At 41.8% G+C, this 21676-nt stretch overlaps 1 protein-coding gene and 1 long non-coding RNA gene across 2 annotated transcripts in view; both read right to left on the bottom strand.

The window, feature by feature from the left end:
- The window catches only part of slc1a1 (solute carrier family 1 member 1), a 39525-nt gene that overhangs the window by 7383 nt on the left and 10466 nt on the right, over positions 1-21676 (bottom strand). The window contains exons 2-8 of the mRNA XM_037674860.1: positions 19034-19174; positions 16098-16190; positions 15885-15999; positions 12081-12123; positions 9690-9785; positions 7766-7950; positions 3382-3489 (exon numbers count right to left, since the gene is read on the bottom strand). Coding sequence (XP_037530788.1) covers positions 3382-3489; positions 7766-7950; positions 9690-9785; positions 12081-12123; positions 15885-15999; positions 16098-16190; positions 19034-19174 — 781 coding nt within the window. The remainder of the gene's footprint in view (positions 1-3381; positions 3490-7765; positions 7951-9689; positions 9786-12080; positions 12124-15884; positions 16000-16097; positions 16191-19033; positions 19175-21676) is intronic.
- LOC119408031 lies at positions 5546-6157 on the bottom strand. The gene is made up of 3 exons (XR_005186703.1): positions 6017-6157; positions 5853-5935; positions 5546-5745 (listed from the first exon to the last, which is right to left on the bottom strand). It is a non-coding gene; the product is annotated as an uncharacterized LOC119408031 (long non-coding RNA).

The following is a 21676-nucleotide window of genomic DNA, read 5'->3' as shown; positions in this document are numbered from 1 at the left end:
GCAGAAAGATAGTGCAGCAATACCAGAATGGTGTTACCCAGCGTAAAATAGCAAAGACTTTTAAGTTATCATCATCAACCGTGCATAACATCATCAAAAGATTCAGAGAATCTGGAACAATCGCTGTGCGTAAGGGTCAAGGCTGTAAAACTCTACTGGATGCTCGTGATCTCCGGGCCCTTAAACGTCACTGCACCTCAAACAGGAATGCCACTGTCAAGGAAATAACAGAATGGGCTCAGGAATACTTCCAGAAAGCATTGTCAGTGAACACAATCCACCGTGCCATTCGCCGTTGCCAGCTGAAACTCTACAGTGCAAAGATGAAGCCATTTCTAAGCAAGCTCCACAAGCTCAGACGTTTGCACTGGGCCAGGGGTCATTTAAAATGGAGTGTGGCAAAAATGGAAGACTGTTCTGTGGTCAGATGAGTCACGATTTGAAGTTCTTTATGGAACACTGGGACGCCATGTCATCCGGACCAGAGAGGACAAGGATAGCCCAAGTTGTTATCAATGCTCCGTTCAGAAGCCTCCGTTCAGAAGCCTGCATCAATGATGTTATGGGGTTGCATGAGTGCTTGTGGCATGGGCAGCTTGCATGTCTGGAAAGGCACCATTAATGCAGAGAACTATGTTCAGGTTCTAGAACAACATCTAGGGAGGGCCTTCTCCTATTCCGCTCCTGTTTCCTGGAATATCTTACAAAAAGATTTGAAGCTCTCGACCTTGACCTCTCTAAGTGGCTTCAAGAATCTGTTGGACACCTGGCAGGGTCCAATGCAGACATGTTCCTGTTTTTAGTTTTCTACATTTGTCTTGGAATCTAGCTGGTTTTTTTTGTTGTTTTTTTTTTGTTACCTTTTCCTTTTAGCCATCCTATTTGTTAAAAAAAAAAAAAAAAACCTGCAGTATGATTTTTTTATAACTGTTTATTGTTGTTGCTGTTGTCCATTGTTGTCATCTTTCTTTGTTGAAATCAGGTCTCTCTTGTAAATGAGTCCTCGAGGCTCAATGGGATTTACCTGTCTAAATAAAGGTTGATCTAGACGTCATCTCTTTCAGGGAAGACCCTGCATTTTTCAACACGATAATGCCAGACCACATTCTGCAGCAATCACAACATCATGGCTACGTAGGAGAAGGATCTGGGTACTGAAATGTCCAGCCTGCAGTCCAGATCTTTCACCTATAGAGAACATTTGGTGCATCATAAAGAGGAAGGTGTGACAAAGAAGGCCCAAGACGATTGAACAGTTAGAGGCCTGTATTAGACCTGAATGGGAGAGCATTCCTATTTCTAAACTTGAGAAACTGGTCTCCTCTGTCCCCAGAAGGGGGTATGCCACACAGTGGTAAAAATGGACTTGTCCCAACATTTTTGGGATTTGTTGAGGCCATGAAATTTGGAAACAACAGATTTTTCCCTTAAAATGATACATTCTCTCAGTTTAAACTTTTGATCTGTGATTTGTGTTGTATTCTGAATAAAATATTATATGTTGGCACCTCCACATCATTGCTTTCAGTTTTTATTCACAATTTGTTTAGTGTCCCAACTTTTTTGGAATCCGGTTTTGTATCTTGATTGGAATTCTGTATCAGTGGCGCCAGAACAGGGGGCCCAGGGGGCCATTGTCCCCCCCACACACTTTACGGCCCTGCCCTTTCAGCTGGTCCCAGACATTTACACAGGATACGCCCAATGCCGACAAGCTGTGTGTGTGTGTGTGTCTACATACAGACAGAGACAGAGGTAAACCTACAGCATTCAGATCTGGGCCTAATCTGTTTACAAGTCTCCAGATCCATATAACTGTCACCGGAGGGGTTATGCACATGCGCCAGCTCCGGGTCGGGCTTGGATCATGAGCCTGCCTGACACCTGCAAAATATGTTTTGGCTCTGATCCGGTCCGGGTCTGGACCAAATCAACCTAAAAATGAAATGAGAATTATATATTTGTGCCACATCTGGCCCAAATGCAGTATTTATAGCACCTGTGGGCCACCGCGCAGCAGCAGAAAAGTTTCCCAGAGTTCGGTTAGTCCTGCTGGTTCCAGTCCTCTGACCCCCGTCCACTTTGAAAGCAGACTCTCAGAGACCCAGAGTCCAGCCGTTTTGGTCCTGTTGGGTTTCCGTCCAGTCACCATGCAGTCCGGGTTCCTCCTGTGCATAGCGGTCCTGCTCTCCTCCTGGCTGCTCTCCGACACGCGTGTCGTGGTCCGGCGTTTCACCTTCAGCTGTCCGGAGACCTGCGACCAGTCCTGGTGCCTCCAGGTCCCGGTGGACTGCCTGGCCAGGTATGTAATGGACCACTGCGGCTGCTGCCCAAAATGAGCGTCCGCAGAGAGCGAGCCGTGTGGCGGCTCGGAGGAGCCGGGCTGTGCCGAAGGGATGGAGTGCTTGCTGGGCGGTAGCCGGGGACTTCTGCCACAGTCAGGAGGAGGGTCAAGGCCAGCATGTGCATGTGCAGCAGCTCAGAACTGGTCTGTGGCAGCAACGGGGTCTCCTACCGGAACATCTGCAAGCTGTAGCGGGTCAGTAACTGGGTTGCCAAGTTGCAGCAGCCGCCCGTCATCTTCATCCAGAAGGGAGCCTGCAGTGCAGAGAGCTGCATTCATGTGCGACGAGAACCTGCAGGTTGTATGCGTGCACGTTCATCAGCCAGAACTATAGTTCACTGGTTCAGGAGGGTTACCTGTTGGGTTTATATTACCTGGTTAAGGACTGTCTCAGGTGGGATCCCCTGATCTGGACTTGGGACCAAAACCGGGTCAATTTGCCACGAACATGTGTGCCTGACATTCAAGGTGCGTATGAACAGAGAGTGCAGGGTGACGAAAGACCCCCACCTCAAAAATGAATCCGGCGCCGCTGCTCTGTATCCAGTGCATGCAAGCAACTTGAAACATCTCAAATTATTATTTCTACTTTTTACTTTTTACTCATTCATTCCACAAATATAGACCAGGAAGAAACTGATATGCAAGACTGTTGCAATTTTAAAATACACCAATAAAACCCAAAATGTTGCGATGTCCAAAAAGTATTTTATAGTGATTATTTTTAAGAACAGTTGTAGAAAGTGTGGGTGAGTCTGATGTTGTCACACAAACTATTAGGAACCTCAAACTCAACCTTTACCCTAACAAGAGAGGATTTACAGTAAGGTCTTTATTGGTGTCACTGAGATTTAGAGGCACAAGCAAAGCCTTCATTACTGCATGTGCAGGTTGAGCAGTTTTAAATGTCCTTGGTCCTTATCAGTGAACAACAAGAGCTCAGCTTTTACTGTATCACTGCAGGGAGAATGGGCCTAAACCTCATCCATAAATCCTGGTGTTCGGAGTAGGAGAACACAGAGTAATGAGCAGCTTACCCACTCAGCACAGTCACCATATAAAGCCCCATCTTCCTAAAGATTTCCCAGTCTTCTACCTCGATGATCTTTGCAGCAATTAGGAACAGGATACCAACTGGCATGTAGCTGGGGAGGAACAGAAGATTAGAAAAACAGCTGAGAAGAAAAGTCTTTGATTAATACAATTTTTAATTATTAAATGTGACATCATTGTGAATATTTAGTATTCAAACTAAAACTTTTTAAAACATATATAACTAAAGTGTTTTAGAACATTGTGGTCAAAAACAGGTCTTTACTTCTTTGATGAAGAAACACTTTCTCAGTCTTGCAGATAATTGGCAACTTTACAAATCTGCAAACCTTGCCAATCCAGTGGCACTGCCCCCAATATCTACAGAATCATGCAAAAATGTGTCATCCTTGAGGAACTCCGAGAGGATCTTGTCTCTTCCACCCCATTGACCCTGTTAAAACAAAGCTTTTTAACTACCTTCACAACCTGTCCTGGTTATGGATGGACTAACCTCCAATTTCCCTAACTCCGCTTCCCTTATGTAAGATGTACTGATGAGATTCTTTCCATCATACAATGACATCACTGGCTGAGGTCAACATTACCCTACCTGCTTCCAGAGTTTTAGAAGTCTACAAGGCCCAATAGGACTCTTTCTTTAGCTTAATGCCTTCTTTCACCCAAGGTGTCCATCACTGGGATTGAGAATGGATGCTGCAGGAAGCACTGACAACCATATGGCCACAGCTCAAGGCAGCTGCCTCACTGTTGGAGGCACAGAATGTGGCCCATGCGGTCTCAATGTCCCCTGCCTTTTGAAGGTGTGAGATGTAAATTCTTCTGGTGGACTTTTCTCCTAGCAACCCTTTACTACACGTTCGGGTCTAACAGGTCTCTTTGTCCAGCATCTTCTTCTATCTGATCCAACTCACCACAGTGGTGAACATTAGGCAGCTCAGCTCCTCTCTTTACCCGAGTGTTTAAAACATACGGCCACTGGTCAGATGACATGACTACAAAGTCTATCGTTGATTTGTGGCTTAGGGTGTACTGGTGCCATGTGCACTTATGGACACCCTTATGTTTACACATGGTGTTTGTGATGGATAGATGGTGACTTGTACAGAAACTGAACAACAGAACATCACTTGGATTCAGAGCCAAGAGGCCATTCTGCCAAATCACGCCCTTGGGTCATATGTCACTACCCACATTTGCGCTGAAGTCCCCAAACAGAATAAAGGAGTTTCCAGCTGGAGCACTTTCATGTAGCCCCACTAAGAACTCCAAGAAGGCTGGGTACACTGAACTGCTGTTCAACACGTAGGCACAAACTACATTCAGAGCCTTTACCCCCACCTGAAGGCACAGGGAAGCTCTCCTCTCATCTACTGAGGGAAAACTCCAGTGTGCAAGTGCCAAGCACTTTAAGTAGTTTAATTAGACCCACACCAGTACAGCACCTCTCACTATGTGCATCTATGAGTGGAAAAGGTCTAGCCCCTCTCAATAGGGTTGGGCATCATTTGAATTTGAACTGTTCCGGTTCCGGTTCTGATTCCTCGTTTCGATTTCGGTTCCTAGCGTTTCTTGATTTCGGTTTCTATCGATTCTCGATTCCGACTCTTTTTAGAGATGGGATTAAAAAAGTTTACATGTTATAAATGAGCTAGCTAGTCAGAGTTCTTTCTGGATTAAATAATTTGAACTTCTATTTGAATTTTAATTCTATGAACTTTTTACTTTTTATTAACTTTACTCTGAATTTCTCACAGAGCTATTTTCAACCAGTATATAAAGATCAAACTTATGAACTTGAATATAAATGTTATTAATTTATTTACACAGGGACACACTTTCACAAGAGAGCTTTATTTTTGAAAACTTCATGGAAACACATTTCCACATGTCCAGTGTGTGATGCTGCAGCCATGTTACCAAGCTCCCACTGATGGACTACCCTGCTGCAGAATATCAAACAAAAAAGAACAACTTGTACAACCCAGTACAGATTAGCAGCAGGTACAGTATAAAATCAGAAACAGTTCTTGTTGAGGAACATGATCATATCTGCTTCTCAGGCAGCATGTGTGAATGTTCTGGATGTTTGCTGGGTGTGGAAGAAGCTTGAACACATAGATATGAGAAAGCAAGATCTGACAGCAAAGGATAAGTCTTGTGTTGGTTCCAGCACCAGCAGCAGGTCCTCAGACAGAACGGCTGGTAGAATGTTCTGGTACATGTGCAGCCCTCTCTCCACTTGTTTCTTCATGGACATGGAGCTGTGACATTACATTATGTGCCTCTTCCTCAGCAAAAAGCTCCTCCAGTGGAGACTTTCTGGACAAATTTCAGGGAGGCGGCTCCTAAACAAACAACAGGTTCATCAGTATTATCACTAAAAAGGGATCATTAAAGATATGATCATTATTAAGATTGAGAATCTATATAATTTCAGCTATCATACACTTACACTCTCCTCCTCATCCTCCACTCCCTCATTCTCAGGCCTTTCCTCAGACTGCATGGTGACCCCATCATCTCCACAGTCTTCCTCTGTTGACCATAAAGAACATTACTAATATTTAGATTTCAGATTTTAAAAGCAGAAAAGGACAGTTGTGAATGACATTTCACCTGCTCAATCAGCTTTCTCTGGATCTGCTCCCAGACACGTCATACATTTTCTGTTTAAAGCGCAGAGCAGCTCTTCTCCACTTTATAACAAGATGATTAACTTATTGACAAGTGGTCCATGGTAGGTGGTGTGTACTTGGGTTGATGGTTTTCACAATGTCCCTGCAAACATATAAACAAACATGTAATGTCACTGTTATTGTAACGTTAGCTTATGAGGGACTAATAATTAGCTTAGCGCTGCTGTTATTGCCTAACTAACCTAAATGTTGGCGATTCCACATCTGAAAAGGAATGAAACCTTTTCACAATATATGATGTAAACGTTCTGTGGCACTCTTCAATTTGTTGCACTGACATATTTCCCTTGGACACTATGGTGAATGAAGGAGCACATTGTGGAGTCTGGCTAACATTATTAGCCATTTCAGGTCGTTTGTCCATGAAAAAATACATGAGCTAACGTTAGCATGGTGTTTGTATTTGAGTGGACTTGTCGCTTTAAGTCGAGTATAACTTGTTAGCTGCCTTAATGTTGGTATGAGACGTAGATTATAGGTTTACTTATCTGATTCTGACTGTAGTGTGATGATAGGCTGAGGGTCAGATCCGAAGGAGAAGGCAGTGAAAGTAGCCCAGCGCAGCACGTCAAAGACGGGACACTACGTTACTTCTACACCATGAGATGTTTGTCGTGCACCCTCCTTTGCACAATATAAAATTATTGCAATTGCTGCACTGAGCCAACTAGTCATTTATTTTATTAAAGTTAAATCACACTTACGATCGCGGCCGCTCACTGCCCATGGATACACACACACTTCCTGTGGATTCTTCTTTGTTGGTGTTCAGCGGCTTCTTCTTCCTGTCAGCAGACTTGGCATCGAACGTAGGAATCGAAAATAAAAAAGATTGAATGATTCTGGGAGAATCGGAACTTTAGTCCCAGTTCCAATCAATTCTTGAGACTCGATGCCCAACCCTACTCCCAGGTAGATTCCAGAGCCCATTCTATATGTTGAGGCGAGCCTAAATGCATCTAGTTGGTACCTCTCAACCTCACACACAAGCTCAGGCTCCTTCTCCACCGCAGAGATGACATTCCGTGTCCCAAAAGCCAGCTCTGGTAAGAAAAGGGTCAGTGTGCCAAGGCTCCCGCTTTTGGCTATCACCCTTGGACACCCAAATTCTATGGCTCCTCCTGCAGGTGGTGGGTCCACAGGAAGGCAAACCCATGTACTTAATTTGGGCTGAGCCTGGTGCTTACTGACAAGAACCAAACATCTATTCCATCCCACACCTCTTACTGTATCTTAAGCAACCCACTCAAAAATTGCTCTAAAAAACTCCCTGTTTCCTGTTCCCCACCACCACCCACCACCCCCAATAATGAGTTGTGATTTCTGCTGGCCACCACTCTAAAACTTTCTGCAAGTTTTCCTGGTAGTTCAGCATGATCTTCTAGCACATAGAATAATCTTTACATGGCCCAAGAAAAATTTTCCAGGGTGGGGGCCTTGGACTTAGTGAAATTGTGGACTTGCCTAGTAGTATTGTCATGGGAACATGCTTCTGGTGTAGAAAGTGTGGTGAGAGTCAAGGAGAGTATCTCTGAAACACTACAAGAATAACTTTTTTGTTCATTCTGTACTACAGGATAGTGATTCAGAGAATCTCCTTGCTGAAAGTTTCCCCCCTTTAAACCTCGTTGCTTTGTTTGTTACATAAAAATAAAAAAATTGTACGTACTACATTATTAGCTGGACCAGCTTCATGGTGGCTTCATTCAGGGCATCAAAAAATTCCAGTAGGATTCGACCCTTCTCGCCCATCTTCCCAATGACAAGGCCAAAAGCTACACAGAACACAATAAGGCCCAACACGTTGATCCCATCTGAGTATGAGCCAACGATTTTGTATTCCTTAGTGATGTTCTAAAAAAAAGAAACAAATATAATTCATTAGGTTTGCACATTTTTAGCTGATTCTAAAGAGCAATCTCAGATTATTTGTAGAATATGCCATTCAGCCACTAGCAAATCTAATTTTAGCTCAATAACTTGAATTGTTATAACTATTTTTGTATCAGCTAATGTTGATTAGCTGTGGTGGCCATATATAATTGGGTTGACTCCAAAGGTTAATCAGATGTAGATGCCCATCCAGTAATTACTTTCTGAGAGTTTAATGGAATATGTCCGGTGGTTTATGAGGTATTTTGGTAACAGATCTTCACACTCATAGAGGCAGTTATTCATGATAACCTGTCTCAAAGCAGTCTGCTGAACCCTCAGATAAATAATGTTATTAACTTACTTTTTATCCTGATGCATGCTCAATAATCCAGGTAGAAAAATCTAACAAAGTTAAGTCAGGTCCCCTGGACAGATGCAATAAATAAAAAAAAATTGTTCTAACGTTTTGTCTTTCATCCAAAAGACTTTGTCATTGTGAAGAGCTGTAATAAGCTCAGTCTTATAAATAGCACCTTCTCATAGTGGATCAACCTAGGACTTAATTTGTAATCCAATCAATGCTGGAACACAAATAGCGAGTGGGCCGGGGGGTAGGGGGTGTTGGGTGGGGGCTGGGGGATCTCCAACAGAAAATTTTGAATAAAGTAGATACGATTTCCTGCATTTTGGTGTATTTTAATGGGTTGTTAATCATCTACGTCTACCTAGATTTGTGAACACTCCGCTTCTATCAAGACCCCCCCCCCCCCCCCCCCCCCCCCCCCCCCCCCCCCCGTTACTTAACGGAACCGTCAAGTAAGTCAGGTTTGGAATCAAGCCCAACTTTGTCCCTGCTTGTTGTTGTTCCACTCCACATGTGAAACGTCCATGCACCTGCCAGCATATGACTGCCTGGTTAGCTTGGCACTCCCCCACACCACTCTTTTAGGGGCGGAGATAGTTTTTTAAGAGTAGACACAGAAATGCTACTTGAAGTGGCAGTTTGTATGCTCGTAAGTGGCTGTTGTGTTTAAAATTAGTGTTTATGTAATTATTTTAAGTTTACAAATCCAATATAAGTTTTATTCATTCAAAGCAGTCATATTTGTTCATAACTTAATTATTCGTAAGCCTGAGAGTTACCAGATCCAAGCTGGGTCTGAGCAAACAGTTACCGGAACACACCCTGTCAAAATAAGAGAGTTCCCGGATCTTATATCGACAGGATCCGGTTCAAATTAAGCACCGGATCAACCAGTTTGTTGTTGACTTTCAAAACCAGCTGTTCACATGATAAAGGAGGATCATCAGTCGTTAATGCCCTGATGTCCACTTGCTATTCACAGAGGGCTGAGTGATACTAGCAATAACAATATTGTAAGAGGGGGACAGATGAACCCGGAGGCCTCCACCCCTGTTTAATGATGGACGGGTTCTCTTCACAAAGATGGCCTCCTTTACTCCTCTCTCAAACCATCGTTCCTCTCTGTCCAGGATGTGAACATCTTCATCCCTGAAAGAGTGACCGCTGGCCTGGAGATGAGTGTAGACCTCATGGAGGAGGTCACACTTTTTATGTATATGAATGTTTCTGTTCAGTGCTTTGAGATGACCTCTGTTGTGACTTGGCGCTATATAAATAAACTGAATTGAATTGAGCTGAACTGTCTTTCATGGCCTCAGGTAACAGGTAATAGGACAATCATTTGTACACGTACCTCCAGTACTGCTGCGATGGTGGTTGTTAGGGGTGGAATTGTCGTAGTGTTGACAGAAACTTTCTCCGGCTCTAGCTCTTTCCGCTTCGTTTTATACTAGAGTGAAAGTTGGTACATTAAATGGGTCCTCCATTCACACTGCCACCTGCTGCTTTCTCACCTGGTGCACATTTAACCCTCCTGTTATGTTGCGGGTCAAATTGACCCGTTTTAAAGTTAAATTTTTTTTTTTAAATAGTTAAAAATATTTTTTCTGCATGAAACTTTTTCTATTTGTCTTAATAGTTCCACTCAACATATAAATTGAAAATGGTTCACTTTACACATTTGTACCACCCCCTGCGTCTACTGGCTACATCGATACTGTTCGGGTCAATTTGACCCGGCAGTCAAGTTGAAGGGTGAAAAGGGTAAAAAAAATATCCAATTCTATTTGTTTCCTTGAAACTATGAGACATATTTCACTACACACACATACACACACATGCACGCACACACCACACACACACACCACACACATGCACACGTGCACACAAACCCACTTTCTCACTATTCTCTTTACTTCACAAGGAAACTGTGAGAAAGCAGGTGTTTATACAACTTTTGACGGGAATCTTTTCTGTTCCTGTGGGGAAACTCCACCCACACTGAGTGGACACTCAGCAGAAGGGGAGGGGTGGGAGGGCATAAATACTCTCTGCAAGGGAGTCCTAAACACATTACACACTGAAGGTACATGTGATATTGTCACTGTCAGAGGTCAGGAAATGAGCAGCAGGAAAAAAATGTTTACAGCCCAGGAAGTGCTGGAACTTCTCATTGATCATGACAGTGAAATAGAAGAGGAGGTGTCTGAAGCTGAAGACAGTATTGAGGTCAATTCTGAGTCTGATGATTCTGATTATGAACCAATTGATGAAAGTGACATTCATGTTTCTCCAAGCAAGACATTCATGTCAAAAAATGGTGAAATTCAGTGGTCTTCATCTCCAACTAAGCACCTCGGAAAACAGTGTGCAGAAAATATAATAAAGACAGTGCCAGGGCCTACTAGGATGGCAGTAACTCGAGTCACAGATATCAAGTCGGTCTTTGAGCTACTCATGCCTAATGTAATACAAAAAATCATTCTTCAAATGACAAATCTAGAAGGAAGGCGAGTTGACTGCACCCTGGCCACTGGTCATCTTTTACAACATCATTGATGTATCAGCATACAACACATTTGTCATTTGGACGGAAATCTTTCCGGAGTGGAATGTGTCAAAGCTGTACAAGAGGTGCATTTTCTTAGAAGAGCTGGGCAAGGCACTTGTGGTACCACATATACAACGAAGACAGCATATGCCAAGGACCCCAGCTACTGCAGCTGTAGTAAAGGAGATCCAGGAGAGGACTACATCCAGTACATCAGTGTGTGAGGTAAGTAAAAGTGTGTGTTTGTGCGAGTGCATGTTATGTGTGTCTTAGGAGCTTCAAAAAATATATTAACCATTTTATTCGTCTTTCTAGGTTGCTACTGGAGGAAAAAAGAAGAGGAAGAGGTGCCAGGTTTGCAAGCCATCTAATGAGGTCAAAACGAGGATGACTTGTGTGAAATGTGCAAAATTTATTTGAACAAAGCACAGTCTGATGACATGTCCTTCATGTGTTGTGTAGATGACAAAACTAAAGCATCTAGTTAATTTACATATATTCATTTTTGTGGTATTTCTGATTGTATTCATTGCATGGTGTATTCCATCACAACATGATGAGATGTTACTTGTGAGCTGTGGAGATTCACAGACATACATGCACTGTGTTAGTGTTCCTAAGATCTTATTTTGTTGTTTTGTTCATTTCTGGTTCAAAAAACAGTGGCTGAATAAAGTTTACTTTCAATACAAATCTTCATGACTCATTTGTCTTGATTTTAATGAGCGGGTCAATTTGACCCAGAACAGTATATGTGTCTCAAGTTCAATTATAAAGATCACCCTTTGAAAAAAAAATTAAAATGTAATATAAATTTTTTTTACAAAAATCAATTTCAAGGATAATTATTGTTTTTTTTGTGTGTAGGTTTTTTCAGCAAACATAAAAAATGTAAATCACATTTTTTATGTCAAAATGAGTTAGTTGTTGTCATTTATCCTTTATTTATGATAAATAAAAAAAACATAATTGCACAAATATTAACTGACATGGTTAGTATTGGAGTTAATAATCAGATACAAAAATGTTTTGGAGGATTTTTGGGGTTTCTGACACTATTACATGATTAAACACTCCCCGGGTCAAATTGACCCACGAACATTATTGCTTTACCTCAGAAACGAACATAACAGGAGGGTTAAAAGGCTCACTGACATCTAGAAATCTGAGTGACAGATGGACAAAGTGTCTTACCTGCTGAAAGCAAGCCTGCACCAGATTTTCTGGAAACATGTTTCTGTTGATGCAAAGAGAGGAGACAGACAATCAGACGGTCAGTAAAGTTTACCGTTGTCTTCCACAACCATTCCTTGACAAGAACATAAACTTTACAGGGAGGTTTAAGCTTAATCGTTTAATTTTTTTATTTGGCACAACACAGCAGAATGACACTACATATGAGGTCCCAGAAAAAGGACGATATTGAACTCTGACCCTTCTCACTAGACTTCATGCTCACAACCTCTTTCCTATTAGGCTGATGGAATATGAACATATAATTTAAGCGTCCTGCTTTTTGGTACATGACACAAAATATTAATGAAAAAGTTTATGTAAGACAATGAAATTTACAGAGCTATTAAAGTTACTACCATGACTTGTCTGTAAAATTTGATCAAACTCACTTTAGATATAGTTTGTCACCTTTACAACATTTCATGGACAAGTTTTTTTTATCTCAGTTTGTCTGATTTGTTTTTAAATCATAGTTTCATCTTGGGAAAATTCCACCCACTGATGATGCAAGGCAAGTTGCGTGGCTCTTGCTAGGTCAGGGGTGGGCAACAATATTTTTACAGAGGTCGCAATCAGGATATTTAAAGCAGTCAAAGGGCAAGTGACAATTTACATGTTAGCTTAAATATGCAAAAAATAAAATAAATAAAAGTAAAAAAATACATGTTTGCTTTTGGAGTATTTAAGGTTCTAGTTCAGAAACACAACTTGAAAAAAGATTTAGTCTATATTAATCCAAAGTTTTTTTCATGAAGTTGTCCAAGATGTTTCATTTAGACTTTTCAAAGTTTCAATGATAGAATGCAGGTTTTTGTCAACTTATTTAAAAGTTTTTGTTTTTTTTCAATTAAGAATTTTGAACGCTGGATATAAATTGTCCAAGTGCCACTTTTGGCTCTCGGACCATATTTTACCCACATCTGTGCTGGGTGCTACGTGTATCATTCTGTACTGTTTACATGTTGGAGCTACATGTTAATGCCTTGTGTGTGCTGTATGCTGGGTCATAATGCCATTCCATGCAGAAAAAGCCTTATTTTACTTAAATAGACATTTGACAAAAGGGCAGAGAGTATTTCCAATTCCTCCTCTGCTCTTTGTGACGAGGGACAAAAAGAGATATAAGTAATACTACCTTTTTTGACGTACAGGTTCCAATTATTGTAACAATTAATGCATATGTGTCAAACTCAAGGCCCCGGGGCCAAATGTGGCCCTCGCTGACATCTTATCTGGCCCCCAAGATGATATGTGAAACGTAAAATACTTCTATCTATTGAATTTTTTCGGTAATCTTTGATTATGATGTGAAAAGCACAACAGAGAACATCAAATGAGACCAATCAAACTCTTGTTGAGGAACCTGTGATCAAGAAAAGAAACTTGAGTTCTGTAGATTTTGAAACTAGCCCTTAGTTTGAAAAGGTTTTAATTTTGTCCCCCTGGTGTAAGTGAGTTTGACACCCCTTAATCAATGACAATACTTTGGAGTTTTTTGGCTGAGTTTAAAATTATTCTAAAGATATTCGTGGTCTGCTGACAGTAACTAAAAACGCCATGTACTGTAGCTCCTACCAAAATGGCAGCACAAATTCTTGCTTCATTAACATAAACTTCACTGTGCTTGGCCATTCCAGTGTATTTCTAACCAAGGTGCACGTATCTAAAGATGTAAAAAAAAGACAGAAGTCAGTTGAGCAGATTCCCGTTAAGTATGTCTGTTAATATTTTTTAAAATGTATTTATTTATCCATCCATCCATCCATCATCATCATTTTGCCCTCTTCTTCCTTTTCAGGTCATGGGGGTCACTGGTGCAGTGGTGCCCATATAGGGGCAGCTGTGGTTGAGTGGTTACAGCAGTTGTCCTCCAAAGGGAGAGTTGAGGGTTCGATTCCACCAACAGTCACATGTTGAAGTGTCCTTGGGCAAGACACTGAACCCCTCATTACCTCCGATGTGTGTCCCACTGGTGTATGAATGTGATCTAAAGCTCTGATTAGTCTCTACAGATTCAGATTAGATCTGTAGAGATCTAGTATAGAGCTGTATGAATGGGTAAATGAGGCACATATTGTGTTGTAAAGAGCTTTGAGTGTCTTGATAAGATAGAAAGATACTACATAAGTGTAGTCCATTCAATTTACCATATCCAGCAGTCACTGTGTGAGAGGCGAGGTGCACACTGGACAGGTCTCAAGTCCATCCCAGTTTGCTTGTTTTTTTAATTTTTAAATTTTATTTTATTTTTACAAATGTACAGCCGCAGCAAAATATCTGAACTGAACGTTTGAACACTGCATGGATCCCTTGGCATGAAATTAGTTTCTGAAAAGGACCAGTAGAGACAGCATTGAACAGATTTCTTCAACAATGATCTGCAGTAATCATTTTTAACCACATTGTCATAAAAAACAGACCAGTTGATGTGTTTCATTTAGATGCTGGACCTGAATTTATTTTTTTAAAGTCCCAGCATGGAGACTCAGCAGCACGATGAACTCTGCATACTAATAGCTGTGCACAGTGCACCACAGCTGTGCCATTGTGCAGCACATACAGATACCTCTATCTGTATGTGCTGATGAGCCCCGTCTTAGTAGTTAACCTTATTCTGCCTTCACCGGCAGTACAGCAGATACTTCCATCATCTCAGTCAACACCCACTAGAAGTAAGGAAAGATCACATTCCTGTGTAAGCAGGAGTACACATCATTTTGTACTAAAACAATTAATGTCCTTGTCACTGTTTGTCTTATCTTCATCGTCCATGGCAGGTTCCACCATTCCTTGGGGACCGCTGAAGTCAAACTCTGCCTGAAACAAGTACAACTGGACTCCTTGCAACTCAAACGCACCCTTTGTTTGATGCTTATTGCATTCCTATTCATCTGAGTTATACCTGTATTCTTCTAGGGATAGCTCCAACACACTTGATGAAAATGTTTCACAATTAACACCAGAAATGATCAAAACTCGCTCAATGACCAGGTGTTTTTCAGAGCAATTTGATCATCAAGACCAACAGCTCAATCAACACACGCAAATGAAGCGTGTTTAAGACTGTATTTTTTGGAAATCCACAACTGGGTAGCAGAAGGAAACTGTGACAAAAAGAGTTAGTCCTTCAGATAAGAGCTAACAAACCCTTCTGGTTAGGCGGGACAACTGTGGGGACCACCCGCTCTAGTCATTTTGCCAGGACCTTTGCAAGTAGATTTACATCAGTATTTAAGAGCGATATAGGTCGATATGAGCCGCAGTTTAGAGGATCTTTATCTTTCTTAGGTAACAGTGAGATTACAGCTTGACTCATGGACAGTGGTAATATCTGTGTAGCAAGTGACTCTTCAAACACAGACATTAGTAAGATATCCAGTTTATTGAGAGATGCTTTTGAAGCAAACGTATAAATGACGTCACCGTGATCTAAGGTGGGGAGAACGGCCATTTTGACCATTTTGTGATTTACAGAATGAGTGAAAGTTGATTTATTACAGTATAGAAAGCCAATTCTTGATTTGACTTTTGAATTTAGTGGACAGAGCAGGCCATGAAAAGTTTATTAGAAACTGTTGAAAGTGTGCTGTAAGGAAGCCAAGGCTGTTTTGTGATGGGTTTGATGCATACAAACTGGTATCGCCATCATATTAGAACTATTTTAAAAGTAGCAGCAGCATGAACAATGTTATTTGTGTAAGCTGTTGTAAATAATGTTAGACCTGGTACAGTACAGTCACATGGACATATCAAAATAATTACCTGAGAAGGTCTAGGAGTGTGTCAACTGTAGTAACGTTGGGAGTTGTTCCAGTTCGGTCAATGTGCTCAGCGTCCTGTGAAACACCTGGCTTGATCGTCATCACCAAAATAATTCCTGCAAATGAACAAGCCCACAAAGATCCAAATGATAAAATAACAAAAAAGAATCAAGTTTAAAAAAGGAGTTTAGATAATAGAAAAAGATGAACTCACCCAGAATAACTGCAATGATAGTTGTTGAGAAGTAATAAATAACCGCTCTGAGTCCGATCTTTCCTGACACTTCAGAGTCCAGGGCTGCGACGCCTGTCAATAAGAAGGAAAAAAGCTAGAATCCTGATGTTTGTATCAAATGACAGGACTTCAGACAGCAGAGGAGCTCAAAAGTCTAAGTCAAAGAAGTTAGGGAAGCCGGTAGCATGACTTCATCCATCCATTATCTTTTACCTGCTTTTTCATTGTCAGGACGCAGGGTCACTGGTGCCCATATCCAGCAGTGACTGTGTGAGAGGCCGGGGACACACTGGGCAGGTCTCCAGTCCATCACAGAGACAAACAAGACAAACAACCATTCACTCTCTCTTTCTCACCTAGGGACAATTTAGTTATCAATCAGCCTAACATGCATGTTTTTGGTCTGTGGGAGGAAACTGGAGTACCTGGAGAAAACCCACGCAAGCACGGAGAGAACATGCAAACTCCACCCAGAAAGGCCCCCAACTGGGATTTGATCTGGTAACCTCGCTGAGAGACAGCAGCTCTACCAACTGAGCCACCGTGATGCCTGAGTGGGATTTCAGACATCATGAAAAATATTTATTTCTCCCTGATTCTCCAAACACACTGCTTTGACTGCTACTGTATGACTGTCCCTTTGACATTAGTTTAACTGTGGTGCGTTCAGTGTTCTGTATTTTCTCCTGGACTGGAATAAGCAGTGAACTTGGTCCGTTTGCAGCATATGTACCCAGGAGGAGAGAAAAGCACCTTTAACTCTTGACTAAATGGAGGGAAACTACAAAGTGTTTCTCTTAAGCCTTAAAATATAAACATGTGCACACTTGATTAACATCTTGAGACGTTTAATAAATATATCAATCATGTTTTGTTGTTCTTGTGTCATAATTAAATGAACCTTACATCTCAGCATGAACTGGCAGTGAAAAGACAGGGTGTTGATGTCTATAAATCCAGAAACATTATAAGTCCATAAAGAAGACTTCCTCAGTGGCTTTAGTACGGTACACTGTACACAGTACCTTTTCATAATTTCATTCTTGGGCGTGCTGTGGCTGAGTGGTTAGAGCAGTTGTCCTCCAATGTGAGAGTTGGGGGTTTCGGTTCCACCAGCAGTCACATGCTGAAGTGTCCCTGGGCAAGACACTGAACCATTGCCTCGATGTGTGTCTCATCAGTGTATGAATGTGATAAAGCACTGGTTATTCTCTGTATAGATCTAGTAGAGTGCTGTATGAATGAGTAATTGAGGGCACAGATTGTAGTAAATGGTAAATGATCGGTACTTATATAGCACCTTTCTATCTTATCTAGACACTCAAAGCGCTTTACACTACAATGTGTTCTCATTTACCCATTCATACAGCTCTATACTAGATCTCTACAAAGCTAATTGAACAAATCATTCTAAAGAAACTAATCAATGGTTTAGAACATGCATACACCGATGAGACACACATCAGAGACAATGAGGGGTTCACTGTCTTGTCCAGGGACACTTTGGCATGTGACGGCTGGAGGAGTCAAACCCCCAACTCTTGCATTGGAAGACGACTGCTCTAACCATTCAGCCACAGGCACCCTAGTGTAAAACACTTTGAGTATATTGATAAAGTAGAAAGGAAGTACAGTCCATTTTCATTCTCACAGCATCACAACTATTTGTTAAAGTCTGGATGATGTAAAAGCATAACTTTTTAAAGATTTTAAACTGTCATGTGTTTTGCGATGTTAAAAAATAATAATGTAACATTCTAGGTCAGCATAATGCAGCAAGGTGTATGTAACTGGCACCAATCTGGTTTGTACCAGGTAAGCACCTGGTACTTTCCAGTAAATACATAGTATTTACAGGGTACTTACGTCTTATGTACCTGGTATATACTCAGTTAGAACCTGGTAAGTACTAGGTATGTATCTTGTAAGTACCCTATAAATAACTGGTACCTAGTAAGTACCAAGAATATACCCCTCACTACTCAAACTTCTTGGTTCACTTTACAACCCAATTTGTACCCTCATTTACCCATCCCCACACACATTCAGCACTCTACTATGTCGCTACAAAGCTAATCTGAATAAAACATTCTATGGAGTCTAATCCAGCACAGATTAATATTTGGGTGATTAACAGGCTTTTCTAGAACGTGAAAAGGGAATTTAATCATTGAATCAGGTGTACTGGAGCAGGGAAACACGGAAAACATGAAAGACGGTGGCCCTTGAGGACCAGGATTGGACATTTCTAGTCTAATCAGTGCTTTTAGATCACATTTGTACATTGGGCTCATTGAAGGCAATGAGGGGTTATGTGTCTTGCCCAGTTATACTTCACACATGTTACTGCATACTGGTGGAATTGAACTTGTGACTCTCTCTTTGGAGGATGACTGTTCTAACCATTGAGCCACGGACTCCCCAGTAAAATCTCACCAGGTAAAAACCAGGTACGTACCAAGTAAGTGCCATCATGCTTTGTCTTTCTGATGTTTATCAAGAATTTAACCTGACATTCTGGTACGTACCCTGTACCTACAGTGTCTGTACCTGGTATATACAAGGTACTTATGGGCTATATACCTGGTAAGTACTGTGTATGTACAATATACATAACCAGTAAGTACCCAATTAGCAGGTATCTTTTGGTAAATACCCATTAAGTATCCTGTAAGTAACCAGTAACCAGTAAATACCAGGTATGCACCAGTAAGTGTTGTGCCTTGTATGTACATTGTATATGCACCCACTTTTATCAGGCTGTATTACAGTGTGTATTATTCTAGTTTGCAGACTGTTTTTTTTTTTTTTTACCTGTTGCTGTACTAGCTCCTTTGAAGCTCTGAGACTTTTATTCATTATGTGGAGACTTGCATTTCTTCATTTTTTCTACAGGCCGTCATTGTGCAGCTCACCTGTGATCATGCTGGAAATGATGAGTGGAAGGATGATGAGTTTCAACATCCGCATCAGGATCTCTCCTGGGAAGCCAAAGTACTGTTTGTCAAGATGGGAGAGGGACGCATACTCTCTGACCACGATGCCCAGACCGATCCCTGAAACATTAAACCAGAGGAAATTTCACTAAATGAAGAAGGAACATTGACTTCCCAGTAAAATCTTTCTTGGCAGTTAACAGGTGTGTGTTAACACAATGCCAAGATGGAAAAACATCAGCAATGACCTTAGAGAGGGTTCAAAGTCAGTTCCAAAACATATAGTCTACCTTAGAGAGAAAGAGTATCTATGAGTTAAGACAGACATTCTTCCAGGAGTGGACATCCTAGTAAATTCACCCCATAGGTCAGACCATGCCATGCTCAGAGAAATGAGCTCCACTTCAGACTCTATAGACTTCAGTTAGAAGGTCAAAGGTCACAGCTCATTTTGAGGGTTACAGGAGGAAACCTCTCTAAAACCAACATGGCAGCACAACTTAGGTTTGTGAAGTTTCATTTGCAGGAACCAAGCCTTTTGGACACGTGAGACCAAAGTAGAGTAGTTTACCCATAATGCACTACACCATGTTTGGAGAAAACCAAACAGTATATCAGCACGATTTCCTCAGTAAAGGCTCCCACATACTCGAGCGTACTTCAGTCCGCATGTACTGGATTAGACTCGAAGTGGACGCCCGCAGGGCATGTCCGCGCAAAGATCAATTTTTACGACCACGTACGCGTACTCTCTGTCGTACATTAAACTGCCCGGCGACGGACTGTTTTGTATGTAACACCAATGTATGAAATCCCCCTTCTTCATCCCTGATCTGGTTTAATGGCCTTTTCCTTTGTTTTTTGTTTTTCTCAAGAGGCAAGCGATCTCTTCCTCTTTGTCTGTTGACACTATGACTGAAATTGTAAGAAATGAAGGAATTTGTCACGAGAGAATTAAAATCAGGCCCAGCGTGGCTGCGGGAGGGTCTGGAGATTTCCTGGTGTGCTGGTCTGATGTGTGGGCTGCAGGGCCAGCACTTCTTGTTTTTGTTATTTTTATTTTTAGAACATTTTATAAACAACATATAAACACAGAACACCGCTGCAGCTCTCGTTTTTTTCTTTCTTTTTTGTGACCTGTCAATTAATCCAGTAGGCGTGTCAGCAAATGACCAATTGGCAACCTCAATTTGTCCTGAAGATAAACGCCCCTTGCCTGCAAAGCTCGGCTGCTGCCCATCAGGGTGTACTCTCAAGTATGAAGTCTCAACCGTTGGCGGACAGAGTGTGCAGTCTCCGCACAGCTCACAGTATGCCCAAGTCTGTGGGAGCCTTAACTGTCAGCAAGGTGGTGGAGGACTGATGGTTTGGGCTCCAAGCAGTCATTGAGTGGACCATGAACTCCTCTGAAACCAAAGGGTTCTGGAAACAAATGTGAGTCCATATGGGTCAAATCAAACTGTGTCCAAAAGAACAATGACCACAACTATAAAATAGTCTCAAAAGTAGTCATACAAGTGTACAAGATTTGTATGTGTACAATTAGATCCACAAGCATACCACAAGATAAATTTTCCACATGACGGATGATCCACTCACCTTAGGTTCTTTAATTTAATTGTACAGTTTACAAAAGTTGAGTTTTGTAATCCAGTAATGTCAGTGTAAGTTCATGTGTTTTAAAATAGAGGTTATGAGTGTCAAGTTAAAAATGTGTCTTTTCCCAAACATCTCAGCTGTCCCAGCTTTTCACCTGCCTTGAACACAGCATTACCTTTGTGAATCTGAAGTGGTACAAAAAAGTCTCAAAGTCACCGGCAGCTGATCTGAGCACTCATGCTAACTCATCTGTTTGCAGCTGGTAATATGTGCACGTGTATTTGACGATTTGTATGCACAGAATATTCCTACTTGTGCATTTTGCACCCTCAGGTCAAGGGTGAGGTTCTGCCTCAAGTGGAGGAGTTCAAGTATCTCAGGGTTTTGTTCATGAGTGAGGGAAGAATGGAGCGTGAGATTGACAGGTGGATTGGTGCAGCATCTGCAGTATTGTGGATTCTGTCCCAGTCCGCTGTAGTGAAGAGAGAGAGTTGAGCTGTAAAGCAAAGTTCTCTGTTTACCAGTCAGTTTACGTTCCTACCCTCACCTATGGCCATGAGCTCTGGGTAGTGAACAAAAGAATGAGATCATAGATACAGGAGGTTGAAATGAGTTTCCTCTGCAGGGTAGCTGGACTCTCCCTCAGAGATAGGGTGAGAAGTTCAGTTATCCAGGAGAGACTTGGAGTAGAACTACTGTTCCTGCACATCGAGAGGAGACAGTTGAGGTGGTTCAGGCATCTGGTAAGGAAGCTCCCTGGACGCCTCCCTAGGGAGGTGCTTCGGGCATGTCCAACTGGGAGGAGACACTGGGGAAGACCCAAGACACGTTGGATAGACTATGTCTCTCGGTTGGCCTGGGAACGCCATGAAGTCCTGCCAGAAGAGCTGGAAGAGGTGGCTGTAGAAAGAGATGTCTGGACCTCCCTGCTCAAGGGGCTGCCCCCGAGACCTGACTTCAGAATAAGCAGAAGATAATGGATGGATGGATGGATGGATGGATGGATGGATGGATGGATGGATG

This window comes from Nematolebias whitei, chromosome 1, assembly GCF_014905685.2.
Source record: "Nematolebias whitei isolate Nwh7 chromosome 1, NemWhi1, whole genome shotgun sequence".
Classification (NCBI taxonomy): Eukaryota; Metazoa; Chordata; class Actinopteri; order Cyprinodontiformes; family Rivulidae; genus Nematolebias; species Nematolebias whitei.
The sequence above is the reverse complement of the archived record's forward strand: the minus strand, read 5'-3'. Positions and strand labels throughout refer to the sequence as shown.